This window comes from Mustelus asterias, chromosome 18 (assembly GCF_964213995.1).
Source record: "Mustelus asterias chromosome 18, sMusAst1.hap1.1, whole genome shotgun sequence".
Classification (NCBI taxonomy): Eukaryota; Metazoa; Chordata; class Chondrichthyes; order Carcharhiniformes; family Triakidae; genus Mustelus; species Mustelus asterias.
In genome coordinates, this window is record NC_135818.1 from 50,000,367 (window position 1) to 50,017,563 (window position 17,197).

General features: G+C 40.0%; 1 protein-coding gene across 4 annotated transcripts in view; it reads right to left on the reverse strand.

Moving 5' to 3' along the window:
* Nucleotides 1-17,197, reverse strand: part of samd4a (sterile alpha motif domain containing 4A) — a 188,024-nt gene that overhangs the window by 64,904 nt on the left and 105,923 nt on the right. For all 4 annotated transcript variants that reach the window (XM_078233900.1, XM_078233901.1, XM_078233899.1 and 1 more), the window contains one exon: nt 1,031-1,140. In XM_078233900.1, coding sequence (XP_078090026.1) covers nt 1,031-1,140 — 110 coding nt within the window. The remainder of the gene's footprint in view (nt 1-1,030; nt 1,141-17,197) is intronic.

Genomic DNA, 17,197 nt, shown 5'->3' on the forward strand with positions numbered 1-17,197 from the left:
TAGCTCTCTTTCCTCTTTATCGGAGGAATCTCAAATATTTCAAGTATAACAAATTGTTTTGAGTACGTCATGTCGACAAGCTCAGCACCTTTTTCCACACAACAACTCACACAAACAGAAATGATGCAGAACAATCTCTTGCTCGTTGCACTGGTTAGGGAGGGAATGTTGACCCTGCACCAGGATTACTCTGCTCTTCTTTAAATAGTGCCATGGAATCTTCAGCATCCACCTGAACTATCAGATTGGAAAAGGCATCATTTCCAACAACACTGCCAGTCCAGTGCTGTATTGAGGGAATAATATAGATTATGTGCTCAAGTTTGGGAGCCCATGACTGACTCAAAGCAAAAATGAGAAACTGGCCCCTATCAGATACTGATTAAATGGTAAATCAGAGAAACGGGCCAGCACAAAAACTTGCACAGAAATAAGGCTACAGGAACAATGCAGCAAGTCAAATTATTTTCTAATGTCAGTACACTTCTCTCCTATCAGTCAGGAGGTTATGTCCCACTCCAGAGTCCCAAGCATATAAACTAGAAGGATAATTTGTACTGTACAAGGGAGATTTGCAGAAGAGATGCTAAACTGAGTTCACTCTGTGACCTGCATAAAAAAATTCCATACAATGATTTGATCAGTAAAGGAGCTCCGAGTGTCTTGACCAATATTCACCTCTCAACCAAAAAAATTACATGGTCATTTTTTTCTCATTAGCTTGGAGAGGTCTGGTTGTATGTAAACTGGATAAATTAGAACAGTGATTACATCCAACATGTTTTTCATTGGCCGTGAAGCACGTTAGAACATCCAGATGTCATTGTGGCACTATATACAATGCAAGTTCTTTCTTTTTTTGAAAAGAAAGTCAGATCTCTGGACAATTGCTAGAATACAAGCCAAAGGTATTTTTTCTCCAAACAGCAAGCTTGTTCAAAAGAAAAAAAATCATTAAGCTCAATTGATAAATAACACTAAAATTAACATTTTATATCAGTTCGGGATAATCCGGAATTAATCAACATACCTGTGCTTCTAGCTGTACTTCTGTAAGTGCCATCATTTCTTCATATGTTAGCTGGGAGAATAGAGCTGCATACTTATGCAGACGCAAACTTTTTAGCCAAGCGGGAACATCTGTAATTAAAATGTTATCAGCTTTACTGGAGTTTAATATCTATATTTTGTACTAACAATGTATTCATCAGCTTTTTTATTATTAATGCTAATTTTCAAATTTTGCAATATATTAAGTACCTTGTATTATAAGCAGTCAATATGATGCTACGCAAGGATCTTACCAATCCACCTGCTGCTCTCCTCCCATCATGCCAGCCTGTATGACTAAAATCACTGTACCAAGAAATAATAGTAACAGTAGAGGCCCTATGGCAGCAGGAATGGATCAAACACGCCACTGTTAAAAAACACTTCCTCATCACAGATCCCACAGCCCACCCACCTGGCTTCAACATGCCATGCCAACATTGGCCACTCCTCAACCATTTCCACACTGGCCAAGGCCTTTGTGCAACAAATCGGCACAAGTGGGGCCTTGCGGGAAACCCAGACTGCAGCTGTGGTGCACCCCAATCAATGACTCACATCACTGAAGACTGTCCCTTGACAAAATTCAGCAGAGGGCTCCGAGAGCTCCATTTAGTACTGCGGAAACTATTACCTGGCTTGATGATTACTGTACATGCTAAAAAGGAAAATTACCTTGTTTACAAACATTTGAGCACTAGGGCTACCAAATTCACTTTGCATACTATGTCACTGGCTAAATTACCTCTGAATCATCAGCAGACTGTCCAGACCAGCTGCATAAATGGAGAACCAATATCAGTTGAGCTGACCCAACTCACCTGCTATGTCAAGTACTTTCTAAATTTAGCACAGTTTTGGTGTAATTTTGCATAATATGTTCCAATCTCTGCTCAGGGGGAAAAAAAATTTAGTTGAACAGCCTTTCAGGAAAGGCAAAGTTATATCTCTGATGATAAACAATTATGTATAAATTTCATGCCATGTTTAGTGACATGCAAATGTTTAATTATTGTAATAACTGTTTGGAACTCCATCTATAGAATACAAGATATTCAGTAAGAGCACAAGTTTAGAAGTTTCCATGTAAAAAATTGGATATTATTTTCTTCATATGTTGATTACTTCATTATTTACATATCTAGACTAAACAGACCATCAAATCTGAAGTACAACACAGTAAAAGATCTGCCTCCATATCAAATGGCCGCATGTTTAGCCTCAGGGCACTACTTCTTAAGAACATAAGAAATAAGAGCAAGAACAGGCCATTCATAAATACATGCTGATTTTGCCTACTCATTTTTTTTTGTGTTCTATTAAAGAATTCCAATGACTGATGTCTAGCTAACTGATATATAGTTCCCCAATTTCTCCCCCCCTTTCCATGAATAGAAAGGTTACGTCCATTCCTTCCAACCCATGAGGAATGTTCTAGAATCTAGGGAACTCTGAAAAATCAAAACCAATCTATCCACTAGCTTATTCAAGACCCTAGAATTCAGACCAAGGAATTGGTCAACTTTTAGTCCCATTAATTTCTCCAGTACTGTTCCTTCACAAGTTTCTTAATGCTCCCTACTTGGAACCCCACCATTTCCAGAATGTCTCTGCTATGCCCTTATTCTCCATTATAATTTCTCCCACCTGTCTCTAAATGGCAGGTATTTGCTTTCACTAATCTCTTCCTTCTTACATACCTGTTTAATGTCTTTTGATAGTTTACTATATCCTCTTCACTTTCTTAATCAATTTCCTGGTCACTCTTTGTTGAATTCTGTCCATCAATCCTCAGGCTTACTGCTCTTTTGGACAACATTAAGCCTCGTATTTTAATCTAATACCATCATTAACTTCTTGCGCCAATCATACTTGGACCACTTTTTCTGTGGGCTTTTTATTCCTTATTCCTTTACTCAGATCTGCCTGCCATTATTAAAAATAAACCACACCTGTTCTTGTCCAAACCAAATGACACATCACATGTTGTCACTCTAGATTCAAGAGCTCAGCAGGTTAAAAAAAACTCTTGATATCACCCGTTTATAAGCAGATTTCCTGTATTTGGAGCATACTGCAAGAGAGGCAGTGTTAAGTCAGTGAACACACGACATTCTCTCTTAAGAGACATATCTTTCAGAAAGGTATCCAGTGGCTCTTGAAGGGAAACACCACCAAAATAGATTTTATAGCTTTGAAAAAAATATTGGCAATGAACCAACCAAAGCTAACCCAAAAATAATTGGCCATCCAAAGAATGTTATACCATTCAGTAAATGCAGGCATAGTCTAAGTTCTGTAAACCTAAATTCTCCTTTGCAAAGGGAAGCCAACTGTAAAATACAAACTTCTAATTTTAAGCAACAACTTGTATTTATACAATGCTTTTAATGTAATAAAACATCCAGCCATTTGACAGGAATGTTACAAAGCAAAGTTTGACAGTGGACCACAAAGAGATTAGGACAAATGACCAAAGAAATATGCATTTTGAGGATGCAATGTGATAATTGGTATTCCAAGCTAACTGACAGGCTTTAAGACTAGTCCACTCAGAGTCATAGAGGTTGACAGCATGGAAACAGACCCTTCGACCCAACTTGTCCATGTTGCCTTTTTTTAAACCCCTAAGCTAGTCCGAATTGCCTGCATTTGGCCCATATCCCTTTATACCCATCTTACCCATGTAACTGTCTTAATGCTTTTTAAAAGACAAATTCTACCCGCACCTACTACGACCTCTGGCAGCTTGTTCCAGACACTCAACACCCTGTGTGAAAATATTGCCCCTCTGGACCCTTTTGTATCCCTCCCCTTAAACCTATGCCCTCTAGTTTTAGACTCCCCTACCTTTGGAAAAAGATATTGACTATCTAGCTGATCTATGCCCTCATTATTTTATAGACCTCTATAAGATCACCCCTCAGTCTCCTACGCTCCAGAGAAAAAAGTCCCAGTCTATCCAGCCTCTCCTTAGAACTCAAACCATCAAGTCCCGATAGCATCCTAGTAAATCTCTTCTGCACTCTTTCTAGTTTAACAATATTCTTTCTATAATAGGGTGACCAGAACTATACACAGTATTCCAAGTGTGGCCTTACCAATGTCTTGTACAACTTCAACAAGACGTCCCAACTCCTGTATTCAATGTTCTGACCAATGAAACCAAGCATGCTGAATGCCTTCTTCACCACTCTGTCCACCTGCGACCCCACTTTCAAGGAGCTATGAACCTGTACCCCTAGATCTCGTTGTTCTGTAACTCTCCCCAACACCCTACCATTAACTGAGTAAGTCCTGCCCTGGTTCAATCTACCAAAATGCATCATCTCACATTTATCCAAATTAAACTCCATCTGCTATTCCTCAGCCCACTGGCCCAATCGATCAAGATCCCATTGCAATCCTAGATAACCTTCTTCACTGTCCACTATGCTACCAATCTTGGTGTCATTCTCAAACTTACTAACCATGCCTCCTATATTCTCATCCAAATCATTAATATAAATGACAAATAACAGTGGACCCGGCACCGATCCCTGAGGCACACCGCTGGTCACAGGTCTCCAGTTTAAAAAACATCCCTCTACAACCTCCCTCTGTCATCAAGCCAATTTTGTATCCATTTAGCTACCTCACCCTGGATCCTGAGAGATTTAACCTTATGCAACAACCTACCATGTGGTACCTTGTCAAAGGCGTTGCTAAAGTCCATGTAGACAACATCAAATGCACTGCCCTCACCTACCTTCTTGGTTACCCCTTCAAAAAACTCAATCAAATTTGAGAGACATGAGTTTCCATTCACAAAGCCATGCTGACTGTCCCTAATCAGTCCTTGCGTCTCTAAATGCCTGTAGATCCTATCTCTCAAAATACCTTCCAACGACTTACCCATCACAGATGTGAGCTCACCGGCCTGTGGTTCCCAGGCTTTTCCCTGCAGCCCTTTTTAAACAAAGGCACAACATTTGCCACCCTCCAATCTTCAGGCACCTCACCTCACTCATAAAGATGATCTGAAATTAATTTCTTGTTTTAAGCTATAATGACTGGTACATTGTCAAACTTGTTAATCTGTTTGAGGATGCTACTTTGTGGTTGTGGAAAAATATTGTTATTCAATCTACTCCACTTAATTCAAAGTTACTTGATTAAAAATAGTTGCGCTACTTTGGTTAAATTTCATAATATGAATGGATTGATAATTTGGATCTCATGCCAACAAGAGTCAAACTGTAATTGTACTTATGATTGATTATTAGTATTGTACATGGATGAAATTTGAAACCGTTTAGTTGTAGGAAACAAGAACAAGTTACTATTTTTTCTGTACATCTTGTGTTGCACATCATTCCCAAATGGCTTGACAACTTGGGTCAATTGGTAGGAAGCTTGCAAAAGTAACTTGGAATGACTAGGATTTTTTCCCGCTTCATCGTCTGCCCCAGATGACTACCACAGGTGGGGAAATACATACTTAAAGATGTATCAAATACATCAGAAAATATTGACATTCACAACTGATCGTTATACTTGTGCAGTAAAATTAATTTTCTACTAGTTATTGCTAAAAAATGACATTTTCACATTTTAAAACACCTTCATTGACACTATTTCACTGGGGATTCGGACTGAGATTTATCCAGCAGTATTATTGTAAATAATATGGAACTCACTGATATTGGCACAGCTACCTTCAGATTTATGTTTTCCAAACATAAACCTTAATAAATGACGACAAAAAGCAATAAGCAGCAGTGAGGAAAGTGTTTAGTTTATGTAACAAAACAAAATCTGAAATGCAGATTCTCTTTCAACATGCACAGAGGACTATATACAATATACTGTAGCCGCAATCTGTGAACATCAAATGTAATTGCCTGCAGCAAACTCCAAACAGCAAAATAAACACTTGCCATTCAATTTATTTCTACTTGCCCATTTCTATAGCCTGACTGCAAATATCTGAGCAAGACTTGGACAACGCTTGAGCTAATAAGTGGTGAGTAATATATGTGCCACACAAGTGCCAGGCAACGACCATCTCCAACAAGAGAATCTAACCAGCTCCCCTTGCCATTACCATTGCTGACTCCTCCACCATCAACATTCTGGGTGTTAGCACTGACTAGAAACTGAACCGCAAACACTGTGGCTGCAAGGGCAGATCAGAGGCTGGGAATTCTTCAGGGACTAACTCTCCTCCTTACTCCCTAAAGCCTGTTCACCATCTACAAGGCACAAGTAGTGGTGTGATGAAATACACTCCACTTGCCTGGATAAGTGCAGCTCAAGAAATTCAACGTCATCCAAGACAAAGCAGGTTACTTGATCAGCAACCATCTACCACCTTAAACATTCACTCCCTCCACCACCAACATACAGCAGCAACAGTGTGTGTACTGCATGCAAGATACACTGCGGCAGCTAACCAAGCCTCCATCAACAGCACTTCCAAGCCTGCAACCTTTTGTCATCTAGAAAGGCAAGGGGAGCAGTTGCATGGGAACACCAGCACTTGAAAGTTCCCCTTCAAGACAAACATGTTCCCGATTTGTAACAACATTGCCATTCCTTCACTGTTGCTGGATCAAAAATCCTGGAACTCCCTTTTCAACATCTCTGAGTGTGTTCCAGCACCAGGTGAACTGCAGTAGTTCAGGAAAATTCTCACCACATCTTCTCAAGGACAATTAGGGATAGGCAGCAAATGCTGGCCTGGTCAGTGTCGCCCACATTCAATTAAAGAATTTTTAAAATTGTCTGGAAATTATATAGTGTCTTGTATGATGCTTGTTTCTGGGTTTCTTTCTCAATATTTAGTGAGCTTTTAAAAAAAGTTTTGCAACATGTTCAACAAAATCAGACACGTTTTGTGTTCGCACAAACACCAAAAGAGGTCTTGCTTAATTAAATGTGTAGGGGACTCTTCTTTCTAGAGAAACCCATCCTCTATATATTAATAGTTTGAGAATCAAAAACTTAATTTTACTATTTTTCAAATTAATTAGTTTTGACCAATTAAAGGTCCAGAACTATTGGTCAGCAATAGAGCAGAAGCAAACCCCACTGACCATGTTTGAAACTGTGGTCTTAACTTTTTAACCTCGGGCCTTCCCTTCCCAGCTCTAGCTTGAAGCCAACATTGAGTGAATTTAGTTAGCCCCGTGGCAAGACACAATTCCAATAACATCAAGTCTCCTTCCATGTCACAAACTGAATTCACACCTCTTGAGATCTGCCTTCAGTTCAGCGAAATTCACTATTTTAAAATGTACCTGTTAACCAATTTTTATCCTAGGTTCCCACCATTCCCCCTTATAATGTCCACCTTCCACTTGACACAGCTCACCCCCCCTCCCCCATCCAACACTGCTCAACTTCCCACCTGCACCCCAGACACTGTTCACCTCTCGCTGATCCACCAGGGAGGGTGGGGGTTGGAGGTGTTGAATTGCACAGGGGAGGGAGCTCAGCTGAGTCAGGTGGGAATGGGTGAGCAGTGCTTGGAAAGGGATGGGCAGCATTGGGTGTGGAGTGCTTTGAGACTCCTGATTTAAAGGGCTGCATGCCTGGCGGTCATAAACAGCACTGATAAATCAGGGTAAAAAAAAAACCCTCAATATGTACCAGGCAAAAAGCCCACGTTTACATGCTGACAGGTCCCAGGCTTTGGGCAGGCGGGGGATATCAATGAGAGGTACCACTTCTGGCAAATCAGAAGTTCCATATTCAAACATAAATTGGCTTCCTGGAACTTTTAATGCCATTGTAGCCCTCAATAGAACGGAATTGATAATAATCCCTCTCTCAATGTCAGTAAAACGAGAGAGATAGTCATCGACTTCAGGAAACTTAGTGGAGGACATGCCCCTCTCTACGTCAAAGGTGAAGACATGGAAATGGTCGACAGCTTCAATTTTCCAGGTGTTCGGATCACCAACAATTTGTCCTGGTACTTCCATGCCGATGCTATAGTTAAGAAAGCTCACCAACGCCTCTACTTTTTCAGAAGGCCAAGAAAATTCAGCACGTCCACCACAACTTTCACCAATTTCTACAGATGCAGCATAGAAAGCATCCTTTCCGGTTGCATCTCAGCTTGGTACGGCTCCTGCTCTGACCAGAAATTACAAAGGGTTGTGAACATAGTCCAGCCCATCACGCAAACCAGCATCCCGTTTATCAACTCCATCTACACTTCCTGCTGCCTTGGGAAAGCAGCCAGCATAATCAAGGACCCCAAGCATCCTAGACCTACTCTCTTCCACCTTCTTCTGTTGGGAAAAAGATACAGAAGTCTGAAAACAGGTACCAATTGACTCAAGAACAGCTTCTTCCCTGCTACCATCAGACTTTTGAATGGTTCTATCACACATTAAGCCGATTTTTCTCTTCACACTAGCAGTAACTGCAACACTATATTCTGCACCCGATCCTTCCCTTCTCCCCGATGTACTCTGTGAATGGTGTTTTGTCTGTAACAGCTCACAAGAAACAATACTTTTCACCGTGTCCCAATACATGTTACAATAATAAATCAATTCAATTGAGGCAAACTATCAGTATTTGTTGCCATTGGAATAAAACTGAGTCATTCATTTCCATCTCTTGATATCTTTAGAAAATTGAGTTTTTGACTTAGGCAGTGCAATTTAAAGAGCTGGTCTCAAAATTCATTTCTGTCTCACTTTAATTCTTCCATTTATTTGTTTATGTATTTGTGCATCGAGGGGAATTTGTGTGGAGCTTGAACTGTGACTTGGATCCCAAGTTTCATCAATAGTATTGGTTGTGAATATGGACAACAGCCGGAGTCCAGCTATACTAATGGCTCATTTTTCAGGTATTTTATGCCCCTTTCATTCTGGACTCCCGTGCTGGAGGAAATTGTTTCTATCACACATTCAATTTGATTAATCATCTTAAATATTGCAGTTAAACCACCCCATGGACTTCCATACTCAAGAGAATACAAGTCCACTCTGTGGGTCCTTTTCGTTCCAGTGTCACTGTCATGAATCTGTGCTGTACCCTTTGCAAGGTCAACATATTGCTCTGAGGTGCGATGCAATTAGCACAGAACTCTAAATGAGGTCTGATCAAGGCTTTGTGCATTTTTAAACTATTTAGACTATACAAGTCGCCAGTAAACAGATACATTTCTGTCTGTCTGATAAAAATGGATTCTAGACAGAATAATTTGCATTCAACATACAAAATATCTCAAGGCATTTTACATCAAGATACTTTATGGAGCTATAATAAAATCAATCAAAGGCTAGATAAGGATGAGTGTTGAGGCAGTGGGAGCGAGGACGATTAAAGGCATGGGCAAAACAATGGGGTTTCAGAAGATTTATTTTGAGAACACTTTGGAGACAGCTTTGTATTAAAAATGAACAATCGTGGCACCTTGCATTTGTATATGCAATTAACAAGGTGCTTCATAAAAGCATAATAGTTAAAACTGATGCTGAACCAGAGGAGATGACTAAAACTTAGTCAAGGACATGGATTTAAAGTAGAGAAATGTAGAGTTATGTGGATGGAGGGAGGTTGGATGGATGGAGGGAGACAATTCCAGTGTGCAGGACTTGTGTTGAAGGTATTTTGCCAATGGTGGGACAAAGAGATGATACACAAGAGACCAAAGAGATTTTGATGGACCATAAAACTGCAGTTTGTGTCACCATGAAGCAGCATTTAGATAAGGGAAGGAGCCAACGATGAATCCTGGAGGTCCTGAGACAACTGTGTAGGGTGGAAAGAGAAACCTACTGAGGAAGCTGCAAATAGTTAAGAGTGGAGCAAGTGAGGGAAGTCACATGGAGATAGACAATGGAGGAGATGCATTGAATGTTAATGTCAGACATCCAATTGATGAAGGATGAAACCCAGAATCAGTCTACATTTGGAACAGATGTATTCCAGAGTGAAATAATACAGGGGTTTCGATCTTATGACTCCACTCCATTCCTAGGTCATTAAGTGTCTCTTTATATGTGCTCAAGTAACCATCCAACAACGCCAATCTGTATGCGCTTAACCTCAATTGAGACAATTAACACTGAAGGAGGATATGTGGTCCATTAAATGAAAGACCAGACAGAGGCTGAGGGAAAATAACGTTATACAGTCATGGAAGGGCATTAGTGACATTGGCCAAGGTCAGCTCAATGCTGCGACAAGGACACAAATCAAAATGTTTCAATTTCGGTCCATTTCCAACATTTAGAGCTCAGGTTCACAAGTGTCAACATATACAATATTTGCTGCTCATAAACAAACTTGTAGTTCATTATGAATTCAGTAATTGAACAAATAGTCTAAATGTGCAAGTTAGAAATCCTTCACAAGCTAAAATGGGCATATTCTTAAAGCTTAGCATTAATAACAGGGCATATACTCTTGCTGGAATTAACATAAGCGTCTGCTTTCACCACCAAAATGAGTGCACAGAGGAAAATAAATTTCTTAACATTGGTCTTTAGTACATTTTAAACTAAACTGTACGGCTGCAACCTGAAAATTAATGTACTGGGCACACACAAACCATTCGCTTTAAGATACAGGCATTTGTGCACACTGCTAGACAAAAAATGCAAAGGTACCACACACAAATGAATCAACCACAAATGGCAAAAAAATGAGGGGGGAATATTGGTCAAGATGATTAAATGTCAATCATAAAAGAAACAAATGTTCTTCCCCCAAACCTTTCAGAATCAAACATATTCTACATGTGGTAGCATCAGTTATTTTTTGGAGTAGAAAGCTGCTAACTAGTGTAAAACATTGCTACTCTTAACTTGGCAACAATAAAACTAGTTGGATTAATTTAAGGTTTGATGTACCATTTTGATTTTTTAAAGAAGACTTGCAGGAATCTCGTGATGAGAGTGTGGGAATAGTTGTTTCTGCAAGATCTGGTGCTGCTTGTTCTTAATTCTGATGTACAGCTCATAGTCACTTTATCCTGGAGTGTGCACTCCGTATAATGTTCTTAGAACACTTTTAGGGAGTATTGATGACAGAATGCCGAGGAGTGACAACATAAATTCATTCTCGATCAGGAGTTGTTTTTTTGAAAGCACAAGCTTTATACAAAAAAAAACTTCCCAAAAGGGCATGTTATACAATTTTCACTTCTGAGGCTGGCCAAAGTTCATTTGAATACAATATGGCTAATCGTTAATGAGAATTAAAATTAGAACAAAATATTCTGTGACTATCATAAATCTAGCCTCCTGCGGAAGATTAGTTTCATAGACTCAGCTCATATGAAACAGAAGTAAAACATTTTAAATATATAATCCAGTACAGTAAGCTCCCATTGGCTTTCATGTATTTGTTTACCCGTGCACAAGTGTTTGTATAACCGAATGCCCATTGCAGCTTCAAATCTCCACCCATCTTGTGACACTGGTCCCGAAACATCTTCAGAAATTGGAACTACCTGTTTATCATCTTCAAGGGATTACAAATGAGGGGGAAAACCCAAAAGGGTTTGACTTTCTAGATAATCAGTGGTCGAATTTGAAAGATTCAGGGTGAGCATTCAGCTGGTAAGCTACTTCATAGATGATTGCTTTCCAGATTTTAATTTGTTAAAACAGAAATAAAGATTTGTTTGGGTGAAAGGGTTAAGTGCATGGAGCTTCTTTATGAAGTGTGAATAAGCTCAAAGCGAAGCTGCTAAATAACATGCTGGCACTGCAAAACGATTATATGCTGGGTAAAGTTAAGACTCTAATCGCATGGTGTGGTAATGGAGTTTATGATGACTGTATTCAAGGAGATGCCTGGTTTAATGTTTGGGGTGTGAATTTGAGGGATGTTGGTGCTCAGGAGAGATGGGTAAAGAATTGGATAAATTTCTACATTTGGAAGAGCAATGCTCAGATGTACAACAGGCCTGTAATTTTGCGATGGCTAGAATTTATCTAATTCACATCCACCGAAATGTGCGCCATTCACTATTTCACGAGATCTTGAGGGAACGTAACCCCTACAAAGGGCAGGACTTCATTGTACTTAGCATTCAATGGCCAGCATTCTCCCAAAAAAATTCAAAGTTCCCAAAGTGCAGGAAAACAGGAGTAATTCCCGACTTTTTGTTTTGTGTACTTACCAGAGCGAATCTCCGACACTCGAGCACTGCAGAGTGCTTTAGCGTGATTCCCTCAGGTAAGTAGGGGGCAGGGCCCAGAGCCTATTCCCGCCTGAGAGGCCAGCAGCATAGTGCTGTCAGAGCGGAGATCAGCGTGTGCGCACAGTGGCCCTCCCATTGCCGACTTCCTGATCGCTGGCAGGCCCCACAACCCCCCCGATCACTGGCCTTCTCGCACCGCTCAGCCCCCTCACCTCAAAATCACTGGCTTCCCGGACCTCCCCGAGCCAGCCTCTATGCGTTCACCCCCCCCTCCCCCCAATGACCAGCCCCGATGTCCATGTCCACCCGTCCCCACTGATCGCCCACCAATAGGCCCTGTCCCCTCTCCCTTGACACTGACCAGTGCTCAGTCGGTACTGCCAGCCTAGGGGCATCCCTTCCTTAACCCTCACTTTCAATTGGGGGGGCCTCCGTTCCCCAACAGGAGGGGGGGGGGGACGACTCATGCTAGTAGGCCTGGAGAATACCATCCCAGGCCTGCTAATCATACAGAAATGTAAATTTCCATGACATTTCCACATGATAATCAACTCCAGCTGATGACACTGAAAAACATGCCTCGGGAGATGCAGGGAGGCCGCAGTGCTCAGCGCAAATCCCGCAAAATGGCTGCCATTGATGTCTCCCAGCCCGTTGCACTAGTCGAGCAGCGCCCCCCAAAACATTTAGAAATTTCAGTAATGCATACATCCAGTTCCAATGTGTATGTTCTTACTAGCTTGTAAATCTGTCCATTTATATTAGATTAAATTAACTAGCGAGCAGGTAAATGAAAATCATTGACCACTTTCTGACATTTCAACCAACTTCAACTCCTTCACAGCAGACTTTATCTTCCTTGACTGTACATATGCCTTGCTCATCACATGAGCACATCTTAACAAGTGATTGTGGCCAAAACAATATTAATCTATGTATCAACATTCTGCATATGGTTGAAAGCGGATCTTTATATTCATTGACAAAAACAATTTTAAACTTCTCCTGATCTTAGTAAAACGTCTGTGGGTTTAGGCTGCTTTGATTATCTGGTAGAGTTGAGCATTGATTATGCCAAAGAGTATTCTTTCCCTCACTCATTCACACATTCTTTCTTCTTCAAACAATAAGCCAATCGAGTGGAATCCCTAATTAACAATAAGCTTCTGAATAAAGCAATTTGGACCCCGAATGTATTTTCATCCAGACTCCACATATACGTGCCTATTTCCATTTATAGACTACTTCATTTCATCCAAATGCTACTGAAATCCTCATTCAATTCTCCATGATTTTGAGTCCCAACTTTTCTAAGCTCTCCTCTCTAATCTCCTCTATGCCATCCCACAAATGCCCACTCAAGCAAAATTCTGTCTGCCACACCCTATTTCACATCATTCCCCTCACATCATCAGTTTTTGTTGACATCTCTTGCATTTTCTTTGTTGCTATACTACTGTACTTTTTTGAACTTAGACATGACTGTTAGTAATAGTTTCAAGGATGAGGGACTACAGTTACATGGTTGACTGCAGATCCTGATATTGTTCTTTTTGGAGCAGAGAAGCCCGAGAAATGATTTGGTAGAGGTATTGAAGTTCATAAGAATTTAGATAGAATAAATGAAGAGAATCTTTCGGCAGCGGCTGAAGTGTCAATACTCAAAGGGCACGGCTTTTAAGTAATAGCAAAACATTGTAGATGTTGGAGAACTGAAATAAAAACAAAGTGCTGGAAAAACTCAGCCAGTCTGGCAGCATCTGTGCAGCAAGAAACAAGAGTTAGTGTTTCAAATCTAATAGGACATTTTCAAAACTGATTAAGAGTAAAGATAATTGACAAAAAAAGTGGTGTCATGAGGAAAAACTTTTTTTTTGAAAAAAAATGCAACACGTGGTAAGGATTTGGGATGCACTGCCTGATAGGATGGCGGATACTGATTTAATAGCAGCTTTCAGAGGGGAATTGAATAAGTACCTGAAGGAAGGGTTTCAGCAACATGGAGAAAGAGTGAGAGAGTGGAACTAACTAAAGATTTGATGGACCGAATAATCTTCTTTTGTGCTATACTATTCCATGGTCTCAGATTGGGGCACTATCCTCCATTTAAAGGAAGAGACAAATGTTAATGCTTGGTTGATTATGTTGTTAAAGATACACAGGTGATGGGCAATATTTGATTAAGAACTGAGAGCCACCACTCGTGCCCCTTTAAGGAGCAGTTCAGCTGGAACATGGGGTCAATACTTGGGAGGCAGAGATCTGTAATGCTGCCTCCTGTGAATAAACCTATGAACAAGGAAAAGGTGTGTCCTGTTTTGCACCTTTTCATTTGGCTTGGATCCATTTAACATGAATGCAGAGGATGGGTGCCTAAGGATGAGGGTTGGAAAAGAAGAAACATTTTTCAGACATAAGATTGTAATCAGAGTTACTTTTGAGAAGAATGGCTAGAACCAAGTATAAATTGTCAATGTACGAGTTTTCCCCTGATGCTCTGACTCTTATGATTAATGGAAAAATGAAGTAAATATATGGACATGGGTTATGTCCTTACTGAAGGGAAAACAAGACATAACCTTGGCACTTTCGTTTCCTAATAAAAAGCAGGATCAGACGCAAAGTATTTTCAGAGCTAGAGGCTTGCCAGTTGGACAGTGAGGAAGGTTTTGATCAAATTTACAATAAAGAAGATTAGGTGCATACAAGGCATGGTCAGCGTTTGATCAATTTAGAAAGATAGACAATTATTCCGTAGAAGAATATATGATGGAATGTAACAAACTATATAAAAGATTGCTGAAATTCTAATTGGAAATTCCTGGTCCAGTGCTTGCTTTCCAACTGCTGGATTATGCTAAATTGTTACACATGGATAGGCTCCTGGTCTAATTCTCAGAAAGAGACACACATCTGGAGCAGATGTCTTGGGCTTTAAAAAGAATTCCTGGGAAAACAGTCATTTCCAGGAGCCTTCATGGCATAAACGGGACATTCGTTGGTGTCACAGAATATGGAGGATTCTATGCTTGTGGCATCAAGACTGCTCAAATATGGTGTGTAGGTGTCAATACAACAGAGAAATCACAAACAAAAGAAATGAGGGTGGAGACGTTTTTAGCAAACCTGGCAGACAACAGGAATAGAGTAACAAAAGTTACTCTATTAACAGGAATGCCCGGAGAAGTGATAACAGGTGTTATGGATGCGATTCAAAATATTATTATTCAGTAAGTTGTTCAAAACGGAACAAGGTTTTTGAGGCTCTGCAAGACAAGGAATGTTCAGATGGGGAAGATGACGATTTTGCATTGTACTGGTCACAAGAAGCTTCAGTCCAATGATGAGTGTACTGATCACGGATTAATTTATTTGGGCTATGTTGGACAGTGTTTGCATGGATTACTTGAAATGTTCTTTGGATTCACTCAGTAGTCAGGACTGACATAAGGTCAAGGAATACAAAAGTTCCACTTGCTTCAGATTTGGGAATGACAACATGTTAAAGCAACTGAAAAGATTGGTGATTCCATATAGAAAAGCTGGGGTAAGCTGATTTATTAGTACAAATGTATCTAGTGAGATACCCATGCTGCTGAGCAAGTCACCCATGAAAAGGGACAAATTAAATTAGATATGGAACAAGATCAAGCATTTAAAAAGTCAGTAGATTTACAAATTATCCAACCAGGACAAAACTGCATCCCTCTAACAAATGTAGCATCTCTGTTCAGAATGTTTAAGCGTTAATGGGATCAAGTGAGAGAAATATGAAAGAAAAAGAAAGCAAATTGTCTTAGTTATATCGACAATGCCAGCATATTATAAAAGCCACCAACATTTCAAAGGGTATTTCACAGGATGAGTGTCCTGGTAACAAAATTAGCAGTGTAGACAGACCAGAAGAATACATCACCCTGCTAATAGGAAACACCTTGTGTAGACAATTGCACCATCCAGGGAAGGCATACATATGTTAATCTTTTAGAACTACAGAAATTGAGGGGACAGACCACAAATAAACAGAGGGAACCAAGAGAAATAATTGTATAATTGAAACCTTTTCGTGGAAGCAGGAAAGCAGTTTCCATCTAGCAGCCTGAGGGATAGATTCCACCTCGCAGCCTGTAAGTCAATTCTAGCTAGCAGACCAGAAGCAAGAGTGCAGAAACTTTGTGAATCAGTTAAAAACCATATCTTTGCTGAACCAACAAGAGACATTCCCTAGAGTAATTCCTCAATCATATACAGTGTGGTAACTATAAACTGACCTTTACTTATAGATCGATTGAATTGGATGTTGTTTGGGAAGAGGGAAGTCAAGAAGAGTTGATTGTAACTTTGAATCAAAAGGGATCATTTCTACATAAACTGTGTGGGTGTGTTTAGTAGTTCTTATATGTAATTGTCTTAGATCATTATAGCCCTATTCCTGTATGTCTTTTCTTTATTGTAATAAATCTTTAATAAGTGTTATACTACGACTGGGCTGGTTACTATCCTCTCTGGGTCTCACACGTGGCTCCTCACACAATTCCTAGAAACAAAATTATATACCACAACAAACAAGTACTCCACTTTGGAACATCCTTGCAGATAACTGCCAGGTTAAATTCCTGGGTATATGGGATTTTTGACTTTGAACCTTATGAGAGGAAGGACCATATGCAACCAAAAGAAAACGTGCTGTTTTAAATAAGACGGCTGAAAATTACAGGGGAGATAGCTCGATCTTATCTGGAAGTTTACAATGTAATCAGAGCAAGTTTTAAAAGTGTGCCAAAAACCAAATTGATGGAATTGGCAAATAAATTGGAACTAGCTTTACCTACAGGGGCAAAGGCTGAAATAATTGAAAGCCTTCCAAATATTTAAAAATACAAGAGGGGCTAGCGAGACCCAATATTTTGAGAAGGGAGAAAATCGAATTAGCTAAGCTTCAAGTAAGAGAGACATAGTAATTAAGAAGTTAGAGATACAGGAAAGAAA